The sequence below is a fragment of the Crinia signifera genome, chromosome 2, assembly GCF_055691185.1.
Source record: "Crinia signifera chromosome 2, ASM5569118v1, whole genome shotgun sequence".
In the NCBI taxonomy this organism is placed as follows: domain Eukaryota; kingdom Metazoa; phylum Chordata; class Amphibia; order Anura; family Myobatrachidae; genus Crinia; species Crinia signifera.
In genome coordinates this window covers 77,326,160-77,349,523 of record NC_139218.1, presented here as the reverse complement: position 1 = coordinate 77,349,523, position 23,364 = coordinate 77,326,160, and the positions used below count along the sequence as shown (strand labels likewise).

Sequence of the window (23,364 nt, the reverse complement as noted above, 5' to 3'; positions counted from 1 at the left end):
ACATAGGGAAATGAGGGCATGAAGCCCCTCACTCCCCTATACGCCCCCTTTGCGGCGTAGTAAATTTCTGTGCGGCGAATTCGCCTGCACATGCGCAGATTGACCTCTGCGCATGTGCAGACGGAAAACATCGGCGGTACGGCCGCACGCGGGCCGTACCGCGCGAATCTGAATAAGGGCCTATGTGAGATGGGCTTTTTATGTGTGATGGGCATTATGGTGTTTGGCATTATGTGGAATGGGCATTACAGTGTGTGGCATTATGTGGAATGGGCATTACAGTGTCAATTTCTGCAGCGCGTACTGTCCAGATTTCTAGTGTATTTAAGGGGAATGATTCATTCTGTTGTGCATATACATAAATAAGTCACCTTGTATTTTGTTGGCATTGATGCTCAATAAGTGTTTATAGACACGCCCAGAAGGTGGTGATGGACACACCCAGAAGGCAGTGATGGACACACCCCTCCAATGGTGCACCCCCTAAAACAATGGGCTGCGCACGCCTATGACGATAACCCCCCACTTAGAGTATTATAAAACATACGTGAAAAACTTACAGCTTGCTAGACTTTGTATACTCTGTGTACCGATACTTTCATTGTATGTTATCTCACCATTTTAAAAAATTTCAACAAAATATATATTGGAAAAAAAATAATACGTTTGAAAATAAAACTCTTAATATAAAACGTAATTGTACAACATTTTTTCAGACAATAAAGGCACACATTAAGCAAATATCAGCTTCAAAATATATTTAAAATATAGTAAGTGAATTAAGAATCTGTCAAGTTATTTCCAGGAAATGTTTCATTTCATGTTATACAATCTATATGCAGTAAAAACACAAACACACAATACATTTAGATACTATTTTATCTATATAACAAAAATTGCTTTAAAGTCTCTGGAAGTGGTAGTTGACAAATTTTGTGATGTTGTTTTTGATGAAAGCAATTCCTTATACAGAGGCGACATATCTGCTTCAAAGTCTGTGGCCCTGGGAAAATAATTTTCGGAAATATTAACAGTGTAAACTTAGCGAGAAGTGTGAAGTCACATAAAAGCTTCTGGCAGGAACTACTGAACCACAGCAATGTACAATTATTACAGTTCACATCACTTTATATTGAACAGTAGCTGTATAGTGAGTGCTATAAGTGTTTTATATTTATGTGACTCAAATGCTTTTATCATATTTATCCCTTTACAATATTATTATTTATAATTTTTAAGGCTGTGATATCCTTCACTTTGGTCCTACATCTACCCATGATTTCAGATAGATAAGCTTTCAGCTAGGTCCCACCCAGGGGAGAATCTAAACATTCGTTCACCTGGGACAAAGTTGCCTCTTCCATATCTTTCTCAATACCAGTTCTATAGCATTCAGACTGTCCCAGGGGCAGATCTATACTTTTCTTCTAGTTTACAGTTTAATCTTGACCCTCCCCTCTCTAGTCCAAACCCCTCCCCTTTTCAGTTAAGACTCCTCCCCTGCCCTGCCCTCTCCCCTTCGTAGTTCCGCCCCTCCTCTGGGAGCACAGCAATCTACCAGTGAGGGGCGGAGCTCCATCACTAAACAAATGGGTATTTGCTAATTATCTTGCCTCACTCTCCTTCCCCACTGGTCGTTAGGGTGCCCTGGACAACAGCGAGCAGTCAAGGAAATAGGCCAACAGCCTTCTGCCTAGCAACTCCAATCAGATGTGCAGTTTCACTCCTGGGCTATGCAACTGCAATGGGTTAAGCTGTCACTGGTGGAAGGCAGAAGCAGGCACAGTAGAGCCACCAGGTGGGTGAGAACAGTTACAGTACAGGGACAGGAGTCATGCAGAGACAAGGAAGGGCATGCCCCTGCCTCTACGCTGTGCTGCTGCGCTGCCAGGATAGCCATCTGGCGGCCACCTGCAATTCATGCCCGCTATATGCCTCGCTCCTGCCCTCACCCAACTTACCGCCTCCTCAGCCAGCATCCCGGGAGAAGCAGAGTCTCAGATAACCCACAGCGGACAGACAGTGCAGTCAGAGTCACTGTTCCCTCTATGGCTCTCTCATTGCTGGAGTCAGACTAGCATGGGGGTGACCCAAGATAATACCCACTGTGCCCCCTTGACTCAGTGCCATGCTTTCTACCATATGAGGGTGAAGACTAAGGGCCAGATTCTCTAAGCTTAAAAAGTTATAAAATGAAGAGTGATAAACAGACGTCCAATCAGCTCCTACCTGCCATGTTACCGACTGTGTTTGAAAAATGTCAGACAGGAGCTGATTGGCTGGCTGTTTTTCACTCTCTATTTTATCACTTTTGAAGCTTAGAGAATCTGGCCCTAGGTATTGTACAGTGCTTTATTATAGAGGTGCCTATACATTATGCGACTTCTTCGAGGGGAGCCCTCCAGCCACCCAGGATACATCGCATTCGTCGTCCCTTCTGCATGCGCTGTATTGCATGCGATCCCAGCTCCATGCCGCTAGGAGGGGGTCCGACATTGAGATCATACATGCAGCATGTACGATCTCTGAATCCGATCCATTGTGCACGGTACTTCGCATCGGATGTCAGACACATGCGATTTGGGCCCAATCTCATCCCGGTTTGTCGGAATCGGGTGAAATCGGGCCCATATCGGACAACTGTATGGTGACCTTAAGTGTTGTTCTTGTAGAAACTGTTAGCACATAGTAGGGATATTATGTAAAAATTAATTATTCCCATGACAGGGTATTGTCTAATCGCTGTGCCCAACTATCCCCCCACAAATGACATAACTCTCTTGTTGGATAAAATTGGCCACAGCAGCCATCTTTATTGAACAATACAATTTTAAACAATAATCCAAAAACATTCCCACGGAAGGTGGTCCCCGAGGCCCTCAATAAATATATATCCACACCTCTAAGCACTTCCAGGAGCTCTTACCCCCAGCCGATAGCGATTGGCTCGAGGGCACCAATTGTACACACCCAGTGCTCATTAATTAACCTCACCCAGGGGAGTCCAGCCCCCTCATGGGGCCCTCCCCGCCGCATAATTAAGCCTCAATGCCACCAACCTCGAGGACCCCCCTCCGCCACAAAGCACGAGGTTAAACCCTTAACCCCGTGCGCCCCCCCACATCCGGAACGCTGTTTCTATTCCCTCTTGTAGTCCCAAAGACCAAACATCTATCCCCACAGCATTCAGGTGCACACCGTCACCTCTCCAAAATGCCCCGGCACCAGACTCAAGTTCCCTGTGCCTCACCACAACAGCCCCGTTCCTGGCCATAAAACGCCCAATCGCCCTGTTAACTTTAATCCGTGCCTTATTGAGCTTGTCAGCCGACCTCGCATCCCTCCAATAATGGCGTGGCACGATATCCGACCAAACCGTGATCAATTCCGGAAACATTGCCCATAAACGTAGGAGATCAAACTTGATATCCCGTATCAACTCCCTAAATGGTCTGCTCCCAAGGTCATTCCCGCCTACATGCAGAACTAATATGTCGGGAACCCTATCGAGCCGAACAAAATGGTGAAATTCCTGCAGCACTCCACTCCATACCATACCGCGTTTCCCCAGCCAGCGAACCACTGCCTCCTCTCTATCCAAACCCAGCTGGCGGCCGTTCGGTCTGACATCCGCCCGTAAAGCTCCCCAAAAGACATAGGAATGTCCTAAAATCCAAATCAGGCACGGAGGCTGCCCTAAAACAGAAAAAACACGGTCAACCTCAACAATCCCCTAAACGAACATAAGACCGAAAGCGAGACGATTCCCACCGCCCAATACGCTTAATCAACTCATCCCCAAATCCCATTCTAGCAGCCTCAGTTGGGGCCCCAATGCGGAAAGAGTGACCCGCGTATTCCTCCCCCTTGAGGCCCAACGTCCGCAGGACTGCTCTAAACACACTTGTGAACTGAAACCGTGATAAAAAGGATCCATTCGCATGCATCAGCAAAGGATCCCTTTCCCTGCCCACTCTGACCTCCTTAAATATCCTCAGCCGTGCCACCGGGCACATATCCGACCCTGGTACAGAGAAGAGAACTACCTTCTTCCCCCTCCCTAACTGATCCGTCTTAGACCTCCTCACCACTAGCTCCACCCTATCCGAGTATAAATCCACATCCTCTCCTAACAAACCTCCCGGCCTGGACACGCTTGGACTCACGAGCTCCCCAATCCGCAGTGCCCCGAAGAAGGCAAGCGAAAAAGCTACCCCAAACAACCTTTCCTCGAAATTGGAACTACAGACCTCCCCTAACTTCATGCCCATATTTTGTAACAACTGGAAAGACACCGGCCTTCTCTGATCCTGTACGACATGGCCTCTCCTCCAACCTTTCAAAGCCTGCGCAATCAGAAAATTCTTAGTGACATCAGGCCTGCCGCCTGCACGAAACCCAAAAGCCAATCCCGCCATGCAGCGCGTGATTTTTGCCACTGACCAACCAATCTCCTTACAATGGCCTATATATAGCAAGACAGCCAACTCGTCATCATCCTCCTTCAGACCTACTACCTCACGCCATTCTGACCAGCTCCGCCATTCCTGATTGTATGCCGACCACGTATTCGGGGCCAAGGATTCTCTGATGAGCTGGTCGACTACCCGTCCAGCAGAGCCCAGAGCCGACTCGGGAACCCGGTCCCCTCCCTGTCCGCCTCTGGTGCCAACTCCCGAAAACGCTCCCACTGTGAACGAGATAAAGCATCCGCAATGCCGTTAGAGACACCAGGAACGTGCCTAGCCACAACCCACAAATTCAAAGCCAGACATTCCAACACTAACTGCTGCAAAATGGTGACCACTGGCGGTGAAGATGCCGACAACTGGTTAATAGCCATGACAACCCCCAAATTGTCGCAGTGAAAACAAATCTTCTTATTCCGGAATAGCTCCCCCCAAACAACTACCGCAACCAAGATAGGAAACAACTCCAACAATGCCAAGTTTTTTACCATGCCTCTCTGCACCCAAGACTCCGGCCACCGGCCCACACACCAATGTCCCTGGCAATATGCCCCGAACCCAACACTCCCGGCCGCGTCTGTGAAAAGGTCTAGCTCAGTAGCGATGCACGTGTCTGACATCCACAAGGCTCTGCCGTTAAAAGCTTCCAAGAAAGTTGCCCACACCCGCAAGTCCCCTTTCAATTCCCTACCTAATCTGACGAAATGATGAGGAAGAACCACCCCTGCCGTCGCTGCTGCCAGCCTCCTGCTGAAAATGCGGCCCATAGGCATAATGCGACACGCAAAATTCAATTTGCCCAGCAAGGATTGCAATTCCCTCAATCTAATCTTCTTCAACAGCAATGCCCTCCCTACCTCGGCCTTCAAACCCAGCAATTTCTCCTCGGGCAAGCGGCACTCCATATTCCCGGTATCAATGACAATACCCAAAAAACTGATCACCGTTGCAGGGCCCTCCGTCTTACCTGGAGCAAGCGGGACCCCAAAGTCTGCCGACACCCTTTCAACAGTCCTCAACAATAAGTCACATACTACTGTCCCCCCAGGACCAATACATAAGAAGTCATCTAGGTAATGAATAACTGAACTACACCCAGAGACATCCTTAACCACCCACTCCAAAAAAGAACTAAAGGCCTCAAAATAAGCACATGACAAAGAACAGCCCATCGGTAAACAACGATCAACAAAAAACTTCCCGTCCCAACAACATCCCAACAAACGCAAACTGGTTGGGTGAACCGGCAGCAAACGGAATGCCGATTCAATATCAGTCTTTGCCAACCTGGCCCCTTTCCCAAACCGCTTCACCCACTGAACAGCCGCGTCAAATGATGTATAAACCACCGAGCAGATGTCGGGATCAATGCCATCATTGACCGACGCCCCTTTTGGAAACGATAAATGGTGGATAAGGCGAAATTTGTTCGCCTCCTTTTTAGGTACCACCCCCAATGGAGAGACTATCAAATCTGGCCATGGTGCTGACCCAAAAGGTCCGGCCATACGACCCAGCTGCACCTCCTTAAGCAGTTTTTCCTGCACCACCTCTGGATGCTCCCTCGCAGACTTCAAATTCCTCCTAAAGCTCCCTGAAAACTGCACGTCAGAGGGTATCCTAAAACCTTCCCTAAACCCCTCCTCCAACAACACGGCTGTCTGCTGGTCAGGATACCTATGCAGATAGCCCAGCATCCTTTCCAGTCGAACTGGTGTCTCCCCCTTTTGAATTACCGTCCCGTGACTTCCCTCTGAAGCATTTATTTGCACCATGGGTCCCTCCACACGAGGAACATTCATGTTTAAATTTGCATTTTGCCCCAAACCGACATGACCCGTCATTAAAGGCAAAGCAGAGTCCCTTCTGCATGGCCGTCCCATTTGTGGCCTCCCTCAGCCCCCCCCCCCCCCATTTGTGGCCTCCCTCAGCCCCCCCCCCGTCCCCACGAAAGGGCTGCCCACTTTTTGTGGGAGCCGTCACCTTTAACCATAAAGCAATATCCTTATGGTCCCAACGTATGTTAGGGCGAACCGCCTTCCTCTGCCTAAACTGCTCATCGTACCTGAGCCAAGCCAAGCCCCCATACACACGGTATGCCTCTCCTATCGCATCCATGTAACAAAACAAGCCTGAACAATTGTCAGATGCCTTTTCCCCAATCACACTAGCCAAAATAGCAAATGCTTGCAACCAGTTCGTGAATGACCGCGGTTCCTCCTCCTCCTTCTTCTCCTCCTTACGGGGCCTATCCAGATTAAAACGCTCTAAAGGGAGCAATGAAAATATATCGACGTACTCCCCTTTCCAAATCTTCTCCCTCACCTCCTGCTTCAGGTGGGCCCCTAAAGGACCCTCAAAGCATACATACACCTCCCCTTTCGCAGTGTCACTGAGCCTCCCACTCTCCTCCTGCGTCCCAACACTGCCCCCTTCTGCCCCTGCACTACTGCTACCTTGCTCGCCGCCGGATACCGGCACCCCGCTGCTCACCGGCACCCCACTGCTAACCGGCACCCCACTGCTAACCGACACACTATTACTGACTGGCACATTAATGCTAGCTGGTGTGCCTGCATTCTGCGGCACCCACGCTGCCGCCGGGGACGGCCCCGCCCCCTGCCGCAAACCCACCAACCAATCTGCAAACCCACTCAATAATTCAGTAAAACCTCTACTCATTTCCCCTTGGAGGGCTAACCCTCCCCCCCCCTGACTCTGCGCTAAAGCATTAACAGACATAGAGACAGACTCACCAGGCTGCCTGGGGGCTGTGAACCCAGCAGCCGCAGGTCCAGTGTCCTGACGAACTCCAGCCAATGGGGAAGGACCAGGTATTTCTCCATCATCTGCTGACGCTGCCATCTCTCTTCTCCTGTCATCCCGACCCTCAGGTACAGCACCAGCCGGCGTGACCTCGTTGGAGGCGGAGCCAGCTGTGCGCCTCTCGCTCCGTATACCAGGCCTGCGGTCCTCAGCCTGTACGTCTGCCTCCCTGGCACGACTCACCCCGCGCTGGGCAGCAGCATGCCCCGCATGCCCCACCGCACCAGGTCCAGTACCACGCGACGCCGGATCTTCTTGCACATGGGGGGGATCCCCCCCGCGCGGAGGGTTCCGCCTGCTGGTTGGATTCCTCCCAGACCTGGTCCTGCGGGCGGAAGGTGCCCGGCCCGCAGCCTGGCCTGGAGGGTCCCTAACGGGGCTCCGTGAACGGCGCTGAACCCTGGGGGACACAGATGGGCTAAAGCGCTCCGGAGGCCTGGACCTCCGAGGCCGTGCACCCGCTGGAGCAGCCTCTTGCGTTGCTGCTCCCAGTCCCCCCAGCAGACCTGACATCTGCTGCTGCAGCCACTCAGTCCCTCTGGTGCCAGCTGCCTCCCTGAGGGCAGCAAGCGCAGCGGATACCTCTGCATCAGCGTTGCCTGGGGAAGCCATGGGAGATGTCACGCTGCTTAGCTGTTGAGAAAATCTCCCAGTGACCCCTATTTCCTGTCTGAACCCTGCTTATAAACCCCTCCAACACCCCGTTAAGCCCCTCCCCCTATGACCCTCTCCTTAAGCACTCCTCCTATGACTAACTGCTAGTCAGCTCCCTACAAACCCTGTCAGGGGAGCCTACCCCCAGGCTTTGCCTCCAGTCCGGCTCCTACATTCCAATGGACTCTTAGAAAAAATTGCTTTAGATCCATGAGTATTAATACATAGGCACCTAAATCTAGGGCAGTGAAAAATATTTAGAGGCATGGGTCATTAACATAAATCTAAAAATCTAAAGTGTTTTAGGACAGAAAGAAGTCATTTAATGAAGTTTTAAAATTTATTTAGAAGGTTTCAAAAAGAAGCAATTTTGTAAGCTACTTGTCATAATGTTTTTGAAAATATATTATCTAATATAAGGTACGTCACTTGTATCGCAAACAAAGGCAAAGGGCAGATCTTGTGAATGTGGCTATTCGGTTCTACCTTCTCCTTTTAGAAAGAGCTGGTGCAATACGCCATGAGATGGTACCATTTCTGCAGGCCGCTTCCCATCTGCATCCTTAGACTGCATGCTTCCTCCATAGTCAATAAGCAAGTTCACCAGCTCAGTGTTGCCATTTCTTGCAGCAGCATGTAATGGGGAGTCCAGATCTTTGCCAATATTTGCACTTGCACCTAGTGGCATAAATATATATTTCATAGTAACCTGTTTAGTAACAGAATATAACCAAAAGATCCATTCCACCAAAGTCCCAACATTATTCAGTATTCATATGTAAAGCGGTATACACACAGTGCAATGAACTTTCTATTCAATCCTGATCGAATCGGGATTGAATCGCAAGGCGCCATATACACATTTGATTTTGACTATATAGTACATATCTGTACTATATTATCTTGCCTGTACATTTTATTTTTCTATTAAATTTTAATGCTGCGGGCCGCGCATATTTCTTTTCAATTTCGATGCTGCGGGGCCGCGCAACGGGACCAAATTGAATGTGTTCAATTTACATTTGATTTCACTTCGATTTTACTTATATAAACAAAGTCAAATAGAAAAATAGACAAAATCAAACCGTGTGTACGTGCTATAAAGCCTATAGAAGCTGATGCAGATATGAATATACACTTGTTTATGAAGTGTACCAATGGTATCATCAGAGGGGTTTGCCACATCCGGAGGGTGACACATATGCATGGTCTAAAAATATTTGCACACTGAGTTGGATCGCATGCATTTCATTCAAATCTTTAATCATAACCCAAGAGGCAGAACTGTGGCGTGACGGACATTTTTAAGAGGGCAGTGTTTAGTGAGGGCATATTAATGAGAAAAAGAAAATATAGACGGAGCGCCTCTTGTTCAGCGATGGCACTCGCCAGAATGCCCCCCCCCCCCCCCCGCTGGCGAACCGGTGCTCCATCTGACTAGGACGCATCCCAGTTACCTTGCAGGTCGGGACACGAACCCTGCCTGTCTCCGCTTCAGGAAGACGGGGCAGGGTTAGAGGGGGGGAGCGGGGTGGTGGGGGGCGGCGTTGGGAACCGACGACGAGGCGATGGGGACCCGGGGGGGGAGCTCCGGTTGAAGGGGATGCACGTGCATCTCATGCACGCGCATCCCTTTCTGGTGGCTGGCAGGGGCTGGCGGTGGACCGCCAGCCCCTGCAAATATTAGGGGCGCTCCATCTGTATGTCTGTTTGGAGGTGCTTCTTTTGTACCTAGTAGAGGGCAGGTGCTAGGCGAGCAGATAATGATGGCTAGTAGCCAGGGCCTTCAAGAGCTTAGACAGCCAGGGACTGGGGGCATGGCTACACTGCAGCTGTACAGCAATACAGCCGCACATTAAGCAGAAGAGACTGCTACTGCTAAGTGACAGCAGCATCCATGCACCCTCCACAGTCCAGCATGTGTTGGGCTGGAGAAGGGTGCTGCTGTCACTGCAGGAGTGTTTTAAAAGAAGAGGAGGCGATGCAGCCTTTCCTGGCCAGGCTCCCCCTCCATACCAGGAGCAGCGCAGATCTCTGGAAACATGTTGCAGCAGCCATTTTTCCGGCAATTTTCACATGGCTGCTGCTGCTGGAAGCTGTGCAGTATTGTGGAGTCTGAGCACTTGTGCTCAGACGCCACTGTGCATGGTGATTCCAACAGTGCTACAGCCTCTGGACTGCGGAGGTTAAGTATTAAAAAAAAAAAAAATCGGTGCAGCGTATGCAGTGTGGCCCCGCTGGACCCATTATAAATATGCCCTTGTGTCACTGAGCTGATGCTGTGGTGTCACTGCTATACAAAGGCAGTGGTAGTGGGCAGACGAACAGCTAACCAAGGCCACTGACATGTTTTTTTTAATTATTATTAACGTATTTTGGTACTCTTTACCTAGCACGGCGCCCATCGCGACCATCGCGACCATCGCATGCACTAAAAAACGGGTGCGATGCGATGCCCGCGATGGCTGCGATTTCCCATAGGGACCAATGTTAAAAATCAGATTGGTCGCGATTTTAGTGTTAAAAGTCAGATTGGTCGCGATTTTTACATAGGAATCAATGTTAAATGGGCCACAGAGCCCTAATAGTCCCCCTGAAGTGTGAAATGGCCCCCACAATTTTTAACGCCACCCCACGATCAACGTGAACCCGAAGCGTGGCGAGCGCAGCGAGCCCGCGAGGGGCGGCGGTACGCTTCCTCCGACCTTTTCATACCCCCACTATCCACGTCGGCGTGGAGTTGAGAATAGAATAGTGTGGCGAGCGCAGCGAGCCACCGAGCCCGAAGCGTGGCGAGCGCAGCGAGCCCCGCGAGGGGACGCGGATACCTTCACAGGTAAACGCGTCCCCTCGCGGGCTTCACAGGTGTCCGCGTCGCCACGGACACCTGTGAAGCCCGTGAGGGGATGCGTATAACTGTGAAGGTATCCGCGTCCCCTCGCGGGGCTCGCTGCGCTCGCCACGCTTCGGGCTCGGTGGCTCGCTGCGCTCGCCACACTATTCTATTCTCAACTCCACGCCGACGTGGATAGTGGGGGTATGAAAAGGTCGGAGGACGCGTACCGCCGCCCCTCGCGGGCTCGCTACGCTCGCCACGCTTCGGGTTCACGTTGATCGTGGGGTGGCGTTAAAAATTGTGGGGGCCATTTCACACTTCAGGGGGACTATTAGGGCTCTGTGGCCCATTTAACATTGTTTCCTATGTAAAAATCGCGGGCATTGAGCCAATTAACGCTAAAATCGCGACCAATCTGACTTTTAACATTGATCCCTATGGGAAAATCGCGGGCATCGCGTCGCACCCGTTTTTGATTTACCCGCGATGCCCGCGATTTTTTACCCCCGACGCCCGCGATTGTAATCGCGGGCGCCGTGCTAGGTAAAGAGCACCCGTATTTTTTTAGCTAAAGTTTTTGTGCATGTGAGTGGGGTAGTGTACAGTGTATTACTGGGAGTTGACTAAGTCCCATGAGACTTTGCACAAGAGGTCAGAGCTCATCACATGCTTCTTAGGCCTGTGAAGGAGAGTAACAGCAGCAGCAGCCTCGCCATGGGTTTTTTTTTTATTCAGAGGCAGTGCTTAGGTCTCATACAGAGCAAGGTACAGATGGACTTTTCATGAGGGTATATATTTATTTTTCTCCCCCCTGCAGTTACCCATTGACCCTTTAACCTGAGCCCCTTATGGGCACTTCCCTATTAGAGCTTTCAGATTATCACCCTGTTGTACATTCTAGATCTCACAAGACATCTAATACCAGCAAGTTTGTATGTACTCTCCCATGTCATTTCCCCCTATTCTTTCTGACCACCTCCAGTTGTAGACGACATACTGTATATTATGGGTACAGATCCAGATCCAGATGCCCTGACTAGCAAGCTTATCCATAGAGTTTACATGTACTCTACCAACAACTTTGGGGTTTATATGTTCTCTATTATAGCAATGTTCCTACCTTTGCTTTATAACATGTCCTTACATTTGAACTTGCCTCCTAGTTTATTTTAACTAGTCAGTAACATTATACATATGTATGATCTACATCAGGCATGTCCAACGTTGGCCCTCAAGATGTTGTGAAACTACACATCCCAGCATGCTTTGCAATAGTTTTAGCATTCTCTAATAGCAAAACTGGGATTTGTAGTTTCACAACATCTGGAGGGCCAACGTTGGACATGCCTGATCTACATGCAAGGCTTTGCTGCTAATATTGCCAGTTGCTTTTATCTGCTATTTTAGCGACTCTATGGTCTTTAAGTTTATACTGCCTTCACTCTGCTTTGACAGTGTAATATTCTCCCGTGCAGTTTGCGACCAGTAATGACAAGAGGGAGAGGCCCCCCAGTCTAAAGTGACCCCCCCCCCCCCCCCGAAGGCTTAATCCGGCCCTGCCTCTTCCTAGTGTTGCATGTTACTCACCAGCAATCACTGTAGCCATGGGGAAGGGCCAGGGCTAAATGACTGGATTGTGTAAAGGTGCCCATACACGGTACAATGGTGCTGTGCGATGCGCGCTCCCGTGGGCATCCCATCGCACAGCACATAAAGTCTGTGCAGCCCGTGCTTTTAGTACTAGATTGTATCTAGTACAAAAAGCATGGTGCTGTAGCACATTGTATGCTTTTTGTGGTACTTGTTTTCTAGCACAGCGCCAACGATATTCAGTCGTATGGCATCTTATGCATTGTATCGCATCGCATGGCATATAGCCGCATGCGATGCGATGCTATGCGATTTTAAATTGTATAAGCACCCTAATAGGTTTTTTCAATGTTAAATGCCCCCCCCCCCATACGATTTTTTATTGTATAAGCACCCTAATGTGTGCTTACAATGTTAAATGCACCCCATGCCACCCCCACTATCAACGCCAACCCGAAGCGTGGCGAGCGCAGCGAGCCCGCGAGGGGTGGCGGTACGCGTCCTCCGACCTTTTCATACCTCCACTATCCACGTCGGCGTGGAGTTGATTTTATATAGTGTGGTGAGCGCAGCGAGCCACCGAGCCCAAAGCGTGGCGAGCGGACGTGTATTACTTCACATGTATTCTGCGTCCCCTCGCGGGGCTCACCGCGCTTGCCACACTATCTAAAAACAACTCCACGCCGACATGGATGGTGGGGGTATGAAAAGGTTGGAGGACGCGTACCGCTGCGCTCGCTGGGTTGGCGTTGATAGAACGGGTGGCGTGGGGGTGCTTTTAACATTGTAAGCACCCATTACGGTGCTTATACAATTAATAATCTTATAGGGGGACCATTTAACATTGAAAGCACCCATTAGGGTGCTTATACAATTTTAAATCATATACCATTGTATATGGCATACAATGCGATGGTATACAATTTAAAATTGTATAACATCGGCTGACATCGCGCAACATCGCATCACATTGTATGCCTTATGGCAGGCATGTCCAAACTGTGGCCCTCCAGCTGTTATGAAACTACACATCCCAGCATGCCTTGCCATAATTTTAGCATTCCCTTATAGAAAAACTGTGGCAAAGCATAATGGGACTTGTAGTTTCACAACATCTGGAGGGCCATAGTTTGGACATGCCTGCCTTATGGTATACGATGCGATGGGCACCGTGCTAGGAAACAAGTACCCTTTTTGTACTAGATGCTATGCTAAAAGCACGAAGTTCATTGCACCGTGTATGGGCACCTTTACGTAGCTCTGCTCCCTCACTATGGCCCTTATTCTGATTGACGCGTACTTTACCGCATACTTTCGGATCGCGTCTTTACGGCGTCTGCGCATGCGTGGAGAACGCAACGCGCATGTGCCACGCCTTGACTCCGTACCTGTTCGGCCAAATCCCGTCCAAAACTGTTCCCCGCAATCAGTCGGGAAATATGGGCGTATTATGGGCGTCATGCGGAATGACACATGGGCGTAGTTTCAAAGTGGGCAAAACGGGGCGGAAACATGGGCGGACACGGGGGAGTACACTTATGTTGGGGGGCGTACATTCGGATACCACTCCGAATGCACGCGATCAAAAAGGGAAGAAATGTGCGGTGTCCACAAGTGTACTATTGCTTTGCGGACACCACTCGTTCATGCGGTAGGCGAACGTACGCCTAATGACTACAAGCATTAACACCTGAACCCAATAGAATCGACTCCTTTACTCATTACTCACTAATAGGACGCTTGTCAGTGCTTTAATTGAAACCATTGCACTTCAATTGCTGTAAGGGTTAATGTGTGCAATGCATGTGTTAGGCATGCTTGTAAGGATATATTGGCATCTAATTGATTCCAATTCCAAATAAGCAGTTTTTTATGAGGATAGGTAATTGAATAAGTGGGTCATGTGATGTATTGCAGAAGATACATAATAGTGGGTTGTTTGGCGTAAATACTCCGCTTACGTGCGGTAGCACCGCTTGGCTCCCGTTCGGATGCGGTATTCCCGAGCATACACTGTAATACTCTGTAATACCGTGCAGAATCGGAGTGTTTCTCCCGCACACGCATGGTTTGTATGTCGTCCGTAAACACGCCCTGTTCTTAAAGAGTGAGTCCGTCCGAATGCGGAGGACCCGTGGGCGTTTCTACGGACGATGGCCGCACGCGGCAGAACACCGTGGCGTGCGGACCGCTCCGTAAGAATGCGGGAATATCCGCACCAACCAGAATAAGGGCCTATATCATGCGAATATCAAAGTGTCCTGCAGTGTCTCCACTCTGGACTTCCCCTAGAGAGCAGGCTTACAAAGTAGTTAAATATGGGTTACATCAGAAGCACATGCATTAGAAGCACATGTATTAGGAAAGAAACCATTTAGAGTAATATCAGATGTTAAAATGAATCTCTCACCTAGTTCAAGCAGTCGTTTAGCTGTGTCCACCTTATCATTCTCACAGGCAACATACAGCGGGGAACCCAGGTGCTTTATATGTTGCTGTATACTGCCTCCAGCATTTGAAAGAGCCTCCACACACTCTGTATGGCCTGAAAATACAGAGCACAGTACCTGTCCAAAAGTAATAACACAATAACATGGTCACACGATAATATGCAGCAGCAAGTGATCAGGTGAACACTGCCACATCAATCTATACACCATGCGAATATTACCAAAACCATTTGTAAGCCACCATTGAATGATTTCCCCACAGGATACCACTGTTCACAGACCCTGATTAGGTCTGGACCTGGGCGTCGGCTGCAATGAAAGTTGGAGCTGACGTCACACACCCTCCCCTAAAATGCTTGGGCTTGTCTGCGTTTTATTAACACACCTATGAAATGGCCTTTTACCTCACACGCTGGCTTCCTGTCACCCACCTTACAGAAGCTGCACGATTTATTTGCTGGATGGTGGATCAGACGTATGCGCAGTCTATCGATAATCGGCCGCTGATGTGAATTCACACAGCCGCAATCAGGTCTGAATCAGGCCCATGATGTGCCGCTCAGGCGGGCGATGGGACCCTGCATCAGCGAGTGCAAACACACTATAATAATGCCAGATGCCATGCTGGCAGTGCAACAGAAGGCTGAGCAATGTCTATTAGGCATCCATACTGCCCGATGTGTGCCGATGTGAACGATACTGGGGTGAATGTTCAAATATTCTCTGTAAAGCGCTGCAGAATATGGCTGCCCAATGTAAGAAACTGTTAATAAATAAATATGTCATTATGATCTGCCATACTGGATGACATATCGCCCCTAGCTTTTACCCAGCTTAAGGATCAGGACTGTGGTCAGGGTCACAGGCACAAGTGCAGAATGATGATACAAGCTTGGTCAGTGAAATGGATATTACACAGTGAAATGGAATCAGACAGAAATATAAGTAATGCTGGAGGTGAAATGACAATTGAGAACAAGTGAGTAATTAGGCTGTGCGAGGAAATCCCGCTGCCAAACTGATGTCACTAGCCAGCCCACCACTAGAGGGTGCTTCGATTCAAGGTAACTGCTGCAAGCATACTGACTGCTGGGACCCACCACAACAGCATAAGTCAGAAGAGATCCTGCAGACGTTCACTTGAACCAAGAAGAAATCTATTTTGATGACCTTGATACACAATTTTTTTAGAAGGGCAAGATGCGCTATCATCCACCGCCTACCGCGTTCTTACTAATCGCATATTCTCTAACATATGCTATTAGTAACGCAAAGGACGGCTCTTGCTGTCCTTTGCTATACTGTGCCATCCCTGGACTTCCAGGTCTAAGAACCGGGAGTCCCTCTGCGCATGCGCAGAATGACGACCCTGGCCGCTGGGCATGCTGGGAGGGATCTGTGATGCAGAGAGAAGCCCAGAAGCCTGACTGGCCAGCAACATATTAACTGGTATCTTCCCATGGTTAGTGTCTGTCTGGACACTTGTACAGCTGGGAGTGTTATTATGCTAGTGTCCAGCACCTACAGTACAGTGCAAAAACTCCAAACTAATACTACAGCTCCCAGAAGCCCTTGCTGCTGGGCAAAAATTTGGCCTCAAGCTGGCCCTGGGTGATTGCAAGCCACATGAGACATGATGCACAGAGGGTTGTGAGGGCTGAAATATAGCCTAATTGGAACTTCATACCTCCCAACTTTTAGTTAAGCCGAGGAGGGACACAGGCGAAATTAGGGGTCGTGGCTTCCCATGTGAGGGGGTGTGGCCTATAATTGTGTCATCCTGCGAGGCCACACCCCCATTTAACACTGTGGTGGCATGGCCCAGAGGCTCTGTGAGCCTCTAGCCAAGCCCCCAGCCGCTCTGGCTGCAGGGATAGACGCTGTGCGTTATCAGGACGGTTGGAAGGTATGGTACTTACTGTAGAATTAGGTAGCAGAGGGAAAGGAGTTTCACTACCTATCTAGGACCAATATAAGCCCTGCTTTCAACTTTTCCATTTAGACCATGATCGGAGCTGACACAAGCCAGACACTTCAGGAAGCTGCATTTGAGACTTTTTGGCAAACATATTTGTCAGAATTTGTGATTACACATTTATTGGACATGCAGTCTCACCCACTTCCTGCAATCCCCCGCCTATTCAGCCCACGTCTCAGCAAGTCCCAAGTCAGAGGGAAAAAAAATAGTGAGGCAGATTGATTGCAGGGGCACATGCTCAGTGAGAATAATCACAGACTGAAAAAAGGATAAAATTACACATAAGATACACTCTTACTAACGGGGCGATTTTAGCCCTATTTCTAAGCGATCTATCTAGATAGCTTTGAAATTGAGCATAGATTGCCCCGTGGGCCTTCGGGGGGCTTGGGGCACTTTAGACAGGGGGGGCCCCTTGCACTTGTCATTACTGGCCGCAAACTGCATGGCAGAATATTACACTGTCAAAACACAGAGTAAAGGCAGTATAAACTTGGACAATGGGTAAGTGCTATTGCCTGACTAGATCTTGTCTACATGTAGTCAAGATCTAGTCAGGTCATTTGTGTTCTAACCAGAGAACACTAGTTAGCACAGATCGCCAGTGGCGCACGCAGGGGGGGTTTCTGAGTACCAAGACCCTCCCCCATGAGTCTAAAAAGGCTAGACTGGAAGCTGAGGGTCCCCTCTTTCCATGGGTATAAGAATTTTAAAAATCGGCCCTCGGGAACCGGAGATATCTGACGTCAAAGCAGTGGTCCCCATCCAAGCCTGTTAATTGCCTTTCCCAGTCAGATATTTCAAGTTCTGTTTGACTTAGAGTTTTTCTGAGGGTAGATTCCAAAAACTGTGACTCTCCCCCTTTGAGAGACATTAGCAGCTTGTCTCTACCGTTCCCAGAACCAGAGATATCAGCCTTCCAGCAGCTGGTTACTGCTCCAGCTCCACACACCTGGTATGTAGTTTGATATACTCATTGATATACTCATTGGCGGATTGCTCTGCCTCCTGAACTCTGATCCCCTAGTCCCTAATACCATTTGGTAGGTGGGATTCTCTAGTTTTTAAAAAGCTAAGAAATCTATTTCTGGGAACTGGAGATATCTGCAGTCAAGCAAGCTGTCCTCTCACCAGAAAATTATGAATAATAAGCCCACTCCACTATACACCCCTCCTCTGCATATTAAACATCCTCTACCACCCTGGAAGTTATGTATCAGGGCCCCTTCATTCAGCCCAATGCCCCCTTCTCCCAACCCACCTCCCACCATCTGTGCAGTAAAGGGGTAATTAGTGGAAATTACTGATCCAGGCCCTACATGTTGAGCGGTTGATATAATACCCCCTACCACCTGCGGGACATCAAAGCTTCCCCCCACCCCTACCGCTGGAGGATCGGTAGGGGCCCCAATACATTGCTATGCCCAGAGGTCTACACTGCTGTTGACGCCCCTGTATGTATATATGTATATATGTGTGTATGTATGTATATATATATATATATATATATATACGTGTGTGTGTATATATATATTTGTGTCGACTACGTGTGTGTGTATATATATATTTATATATATGTGTGTGTGTATATATATATATATATATATATATATATATATATATATATATATATATATATATATATATACAGGAATTCAGTCCGGCAAGTCCGTAATCATAAAGTCACCAGGAACTGCGTGCCTGGTCAAAAAGCAAATATCCAGCGTGGTGTCCCCAAAGCTCCAAAGACCCCAGGACATAGACCGGCACTGCAGCAAATTTTCAAAAGGGTTAGTTTATATATATATATATATATCATTTATATACATTTGGTCTATCTATAATACTTTAACTGACCCGGCATATACTGGGTCACCTAAGTGTCCATCTCCGTGCTTTGCTCCGCCTCTCTGGAAATCCTGCGTTTGCCCCTGATCGCCCATACTCATATTGCTACGTGTGTATGGGCGATCTAGCCACCAGGCAAAACAGAAGGGCAATTTCCCTAGCCTGCATCACTCAGCATACAGAGTAGCAGAAATCGGTCCGTGTGCGCAAGACTTTAGACTAAGTGTAGCTAGGACTGCATTATTCCCAGTTCCCATAGTAGTCAGTTGCCGTAACAGTTCTGTAGCTTGAAAAAGCCATATCGCTTTGCAGCCAGAATAAATGAGCATAAACACTAGAAACATGAACTTATTACATTTTGCTTTCTACCAAAAGAAAACAAGAGGAGACATTTATGAACCGAGCAAAGTTATGGGGTCTACACACGGGGAGAAGTGATTATGAGCGTTCTGAGCAATGCTAGATCGCTCAGCATCGCTCAGCACACAGCGATGTGTCAGTGCTGTGTGTTGAGTGATCTGTCAGGGCTAGTCTGTCTCTGGTGAGAACACTGCCCCTGACCGATTTTATCCAGCATGGTGGATAATAATCGCCGTACGTTAGAGACGCGCGGGGCTGGGCATCGCTATTGCTATGGCCCCTACACACAGTGACGTAGATCCATTTTCTGAGCGATATAGTTAAATTAAGTAACATCGCACAGAAAATGGCCTGAAATCACTACGTGTCTAGGCCTATACATAAATGATCAAAGCCCTTTGTTATATTTACTAAATATTTGTACATACAAATGTATATATAGACTATATCACCCTTTCTTTCTATCGCTTCTTTTATTTTTTGTCTCCTACAATGGATCACCAACTACTGGGTCTCCATGTAATGTAACAACGTGTGGAATTTGCACAATGTGAGGGTTATGATTCCAAATAAAAGAGTCTCAGCATCGCCAAGGTCACAATAACAAAGTATACGCTCCCGGCACAATCCAAGCTGCCCAGCTGCGAATATATTAACCTCATGTTACCAGTCTCTTGGCCAGCATACATTATGGCATTCATGTGAGATAGAACATAAATATAATTCAGCGGTAACCCCCACTTCCACTTATTATATAGTCACTCCATACACAGCACTTACACCAACAATGAACGTTAACCAATTAAGGAAACCCATGCTGTGATATTTATACATTACAGCCGGTAAGGTTAAGGTCACATTGGCTAAAACAATATTTCTGCTGTAAATGAAATACATCATTAATCTTCTTAAACCAGGCATTATTCACATCAGTGTCAGACATAGCGAAGGTTGGCAACATTTTATAATAATTTGCTGCTGAGTAGGATAATCTAAGTACATAATGTTCTATATTGAGCTCATGAACCTTCATTACTAAAGGGTTCACCATATTATGTTTACTAAATTTTATATAATTAAATTAGTTTTAATTTGAAGTTATAAAGTCCACAAAATTTATTTTTTTAATTAAACATAGTGGGTGAGATTTAATAGGATGAGAGATTCAGAAAGTGAGCGATTTGGTGAGAAATCTCCAGGTTTTTTAAAGCGGCAATCATTTACACTTCAAAATCAAAATGGTTTTGCAGTGTAAATGATTGCCACTTTAAAAAAAACTGGAGATTTCTTACCATATCTCTGCAGTCATAAGGGTATATTCAATTGCAGTCTCTGCAGTCATAAGGGTATATTCAATTGATGCCGGATCCATTCCGAAATTCTTTTGCCAGAATGGATCCGGCATCCATTATTCAATGCAGCAGCCAAATCCGGATGTTGGATTTTGCCACCCATTGATGCTCACCTGGCCAGCGCTGGGACCGGGTGAGCGTGGAAAAAGCGGGAGCCGGAATGGGGCCTGGAGAGCTGCTCCCACCCGGGTCGGTGGCGGAAAAGGTGAGTGCGGCAGGTGGGTATGGGAGGCAGCGGGAGGTTGCAGGCGGTGGTGGACGCCGCAGTGTAAACTGCTTCTGCTCACCCGGAGTGGTCCTCCCTGCCTCAATCCGGCATCTTTTCACGTCGTATTGAAATTGCCGGAAACATGGCCATCAAAAGCAGGTGGATTAGCGATTATTCCGTCAATCCACCTGGTTTTCGGCAGGTCAGAAGCCCTTCTAACCTATGCATGTCGAAAACTTTTCTACAAGACGGCAGTTTCGACATCAATTGAATATACCCCATAGAAAGATCTGTTAAACCATACACCATGGGACTGTATAATTTAGAGATACAGAAGCAGTCAACTATGTATAGAGAGCAGGTTCCCCAATAATAATGGAATACCGCTTCATTACACACCAGTTGACAGATTCCTCTATGTAGCATCTATTTAATGGTGTATGGATAAGTTTCAGCAGCTGACAATCAGTACTTATATGCAGCCTAGAGAACAGCTCAGCACCGCCCCGATGAAGGCCTGCTCCCCACACTGTCCGCATCCCCTCGCTAGCATGCCAGGAGATGTGTACGAGAACACAACCCCTCGCATGCAGCCCAAGGAGAGAGAATTCATTTGATGGATGCCGACCGTCAAATGATTCCTCTCCCCTTAGGGACTTTTCTTACCACCGGAGATCGCGAAAACACGGCGGGCGCTGACGCCATGTGGATGCCTATAACACACTTGGCATTCCCCCGATGCTACCCCCTGCTTGCTCCCTCCCACCCCTGCCTGTGTGAGTGTGATACTCACTGAAAGCATTTGCACAGGGGGTCTGCACATGTGTGGTGCCCCAAAACCCCTGCAGGACGCAAGGGGTTAACTGTTTCCAAAACCCCTGCAGGACGCAAGGGGTTAACTATTCCCCGGGACTTCGCGCCTCAGGGGGTGATTGACAGGCAGGGAGAACAGGGGATTGGTGGAGAGGAGGAGTCTGAGAACGGCTAGGAAGAGACTGAGAAGCCCCACGTGTGAGAAGAGGGAGAGCCGAGCAGCGTGACCGTGGTGGACCGGAGCGTGTAGCAGAGAGGAGAAGAACAGAAGTGAAGGCACCGCCAGCTGCAGAGACCCCAGCGCAGACAGCGTGACAGACCCGGCGCGCAGAGTGGGGAGGCACCCGGAGGAAGACGCCCAGCAGCCGCACAGCGTCAGGAGAGCCGGCGGAGACACGGAGTGGGGCAACGCTGCGCCTGCAGTGCCCCCACTAGTGTGCCCCGGCGAAGAGGTCCCAGCTCAGCAGACACGCCGGCGGGGAGAACAAACAGAGCCGTCGATCGTGACAGGCAGGAGCCTGCAGCGGAGTCCTGAGCTCAGGTACCCTCTCACGAGCCAGCCCCCTGCCAGCCAGCCCAGATTGCTCCCTGCTAGTGACCTCGAGTAGGTCAGGTCCCTAGGCTGCCCTCCCTCACTGATCAGCCCAGGGGCACCAGGCTGCCACCTCCCTACCCTGCACCACTGCCGTGTGACCTCAGTGCAGTCACCCATCATTACCTCAGCCACTTCCCCCAGTGACCCTCTCCTTGCCTGCAGGGACATCCACCAATATTGCCAGCCTCATCCTGGGGGAACTCTTCCACAACCTGCACCACCTGTGCACACAACAGGGGACTCGGTGCTCAGCACCCCTATTCTCAAACCGGACCCCCCCCCCTTCTAGTGGGATCACTGTTCTTATTCGGGACCATAACCTCCCCAATGTTTTACCTGGTTCACTCTGCCATTAATAAGGGGACAGTGCCATCTTGTGGCCGCCCTTGGAAATTGCACGCTAGATAGTAAAAAGGACACCAGCTCAGAACTCACGGTGGACTTAGTCCCCCACAACCCTCTGGGACATTGCCGGGGAACCGTTTTGTTATGCAAATTCTGTCAATGTGTTATATGACCTGATAATTGTTTACTGCTATGTATATATGCTGTGAAGTTTAGCGTGAAGTGTAGGGTCTACTTCTGAGTTAACAGTACGTGCGCGGTGTGGTGATCCATTGGTCATAATAAAGCGGGGGTGTCTTGCCCCATAGCACACTGCCCGGTATTTGTAACGCAAGAAGTGTCCGGGGCCCGCTCGGACTCCTTAAGGTGAATATACTTTAAATCAATACTGTTTCCAATACTGCCGGCCAGGTTGGGGTTAGTCGCTCCTTTGTGTTAATTAGTCAAGAGAGGTAATGTGTGATAGTATTCATGGTTGTTTAGCTTCATTAACCACTATTTGAATAAGTATTGTTGTGTACTGCTGTATTTTCCCGTTTGCACTATTGAAGCTTGAGAGGGTCGGTGGGTAACGTTTACCTCCATCCCTGCAATAAACTTGAATTCATCCGCCTACAAGTGTCCCTTTCATTGAAGAGTCATCTCCTGTCCACCCGGGGAACGAGACACCCGACGGACCTAGATCGCGCAGAGGACACAAGGTAGGAAGCGATTCCTTCTCCTACATCTCGGTGCACCACATCTCTTTTGGCGTCACAGAACAGGATCCGGGTGCATCAGGAGAGTGACAGCTCGGTGAAAGATGGAGCAGCAACAAGGCGGAGGGGCGGCACAGCCGCCAAACCCACAGAATCAAGAACAGGCCGTTCAAGACGTAGAAGATGCGACACCGGCCGCGGCCATCACCCTACCGTACTATTTCGGAGCCCCGTGGCTCCTGACCTATAGCGGAGACGATGACCAGCTACAGAAAACCCCATTTGCGGACTTCAGGAACAACATAGAATCTACGTTCCGGATGTATAAGCCTAGCGAACGGC

The 23,364-nt window shown here is 48.8% G+C and overlaps 1 protein-coding gene across 2 annotated transcripts in view; it reads right to left on the bottom strand.

The window, feature by feature from the left end:
• Nucleotides 1-743: 743 nt before the first annotated feature.
• Nucleotides 744-23,364, bottom strand: part of LOC146059854 (ankyrin repeat and SOCS box protein 9-like) — a 91,911-nt gene continuing 69,290 nt past the window's right edge. The window contains exons 5-7 of one of the 2 annotated variants that reach the window (XM_083172451.1): nucleotides 14,786-14,920; nucleotides 8,436-8,627; nucleotides 744-1,003 (exon numbers count right to left, since the gene is read on the bottom strand). In XM_083172451.1, the coding sequence (XP_083028577.1) occupies nucleotides 879-1,003; nucleotides 8,436-8,627; nucleotides 14,786-14,920 (452 nt within the window). In that variant the 3' untranslated portion in view covers nucleotides 744-878. The remainder of the gene's footprint in view (nucleotides 1,004-8,435; nucleotides 8,628-14,785; nucleotides 14,921-23,364) is intronic. The other variant, XM_083172452.1, reaches the window with a different exon arrangement.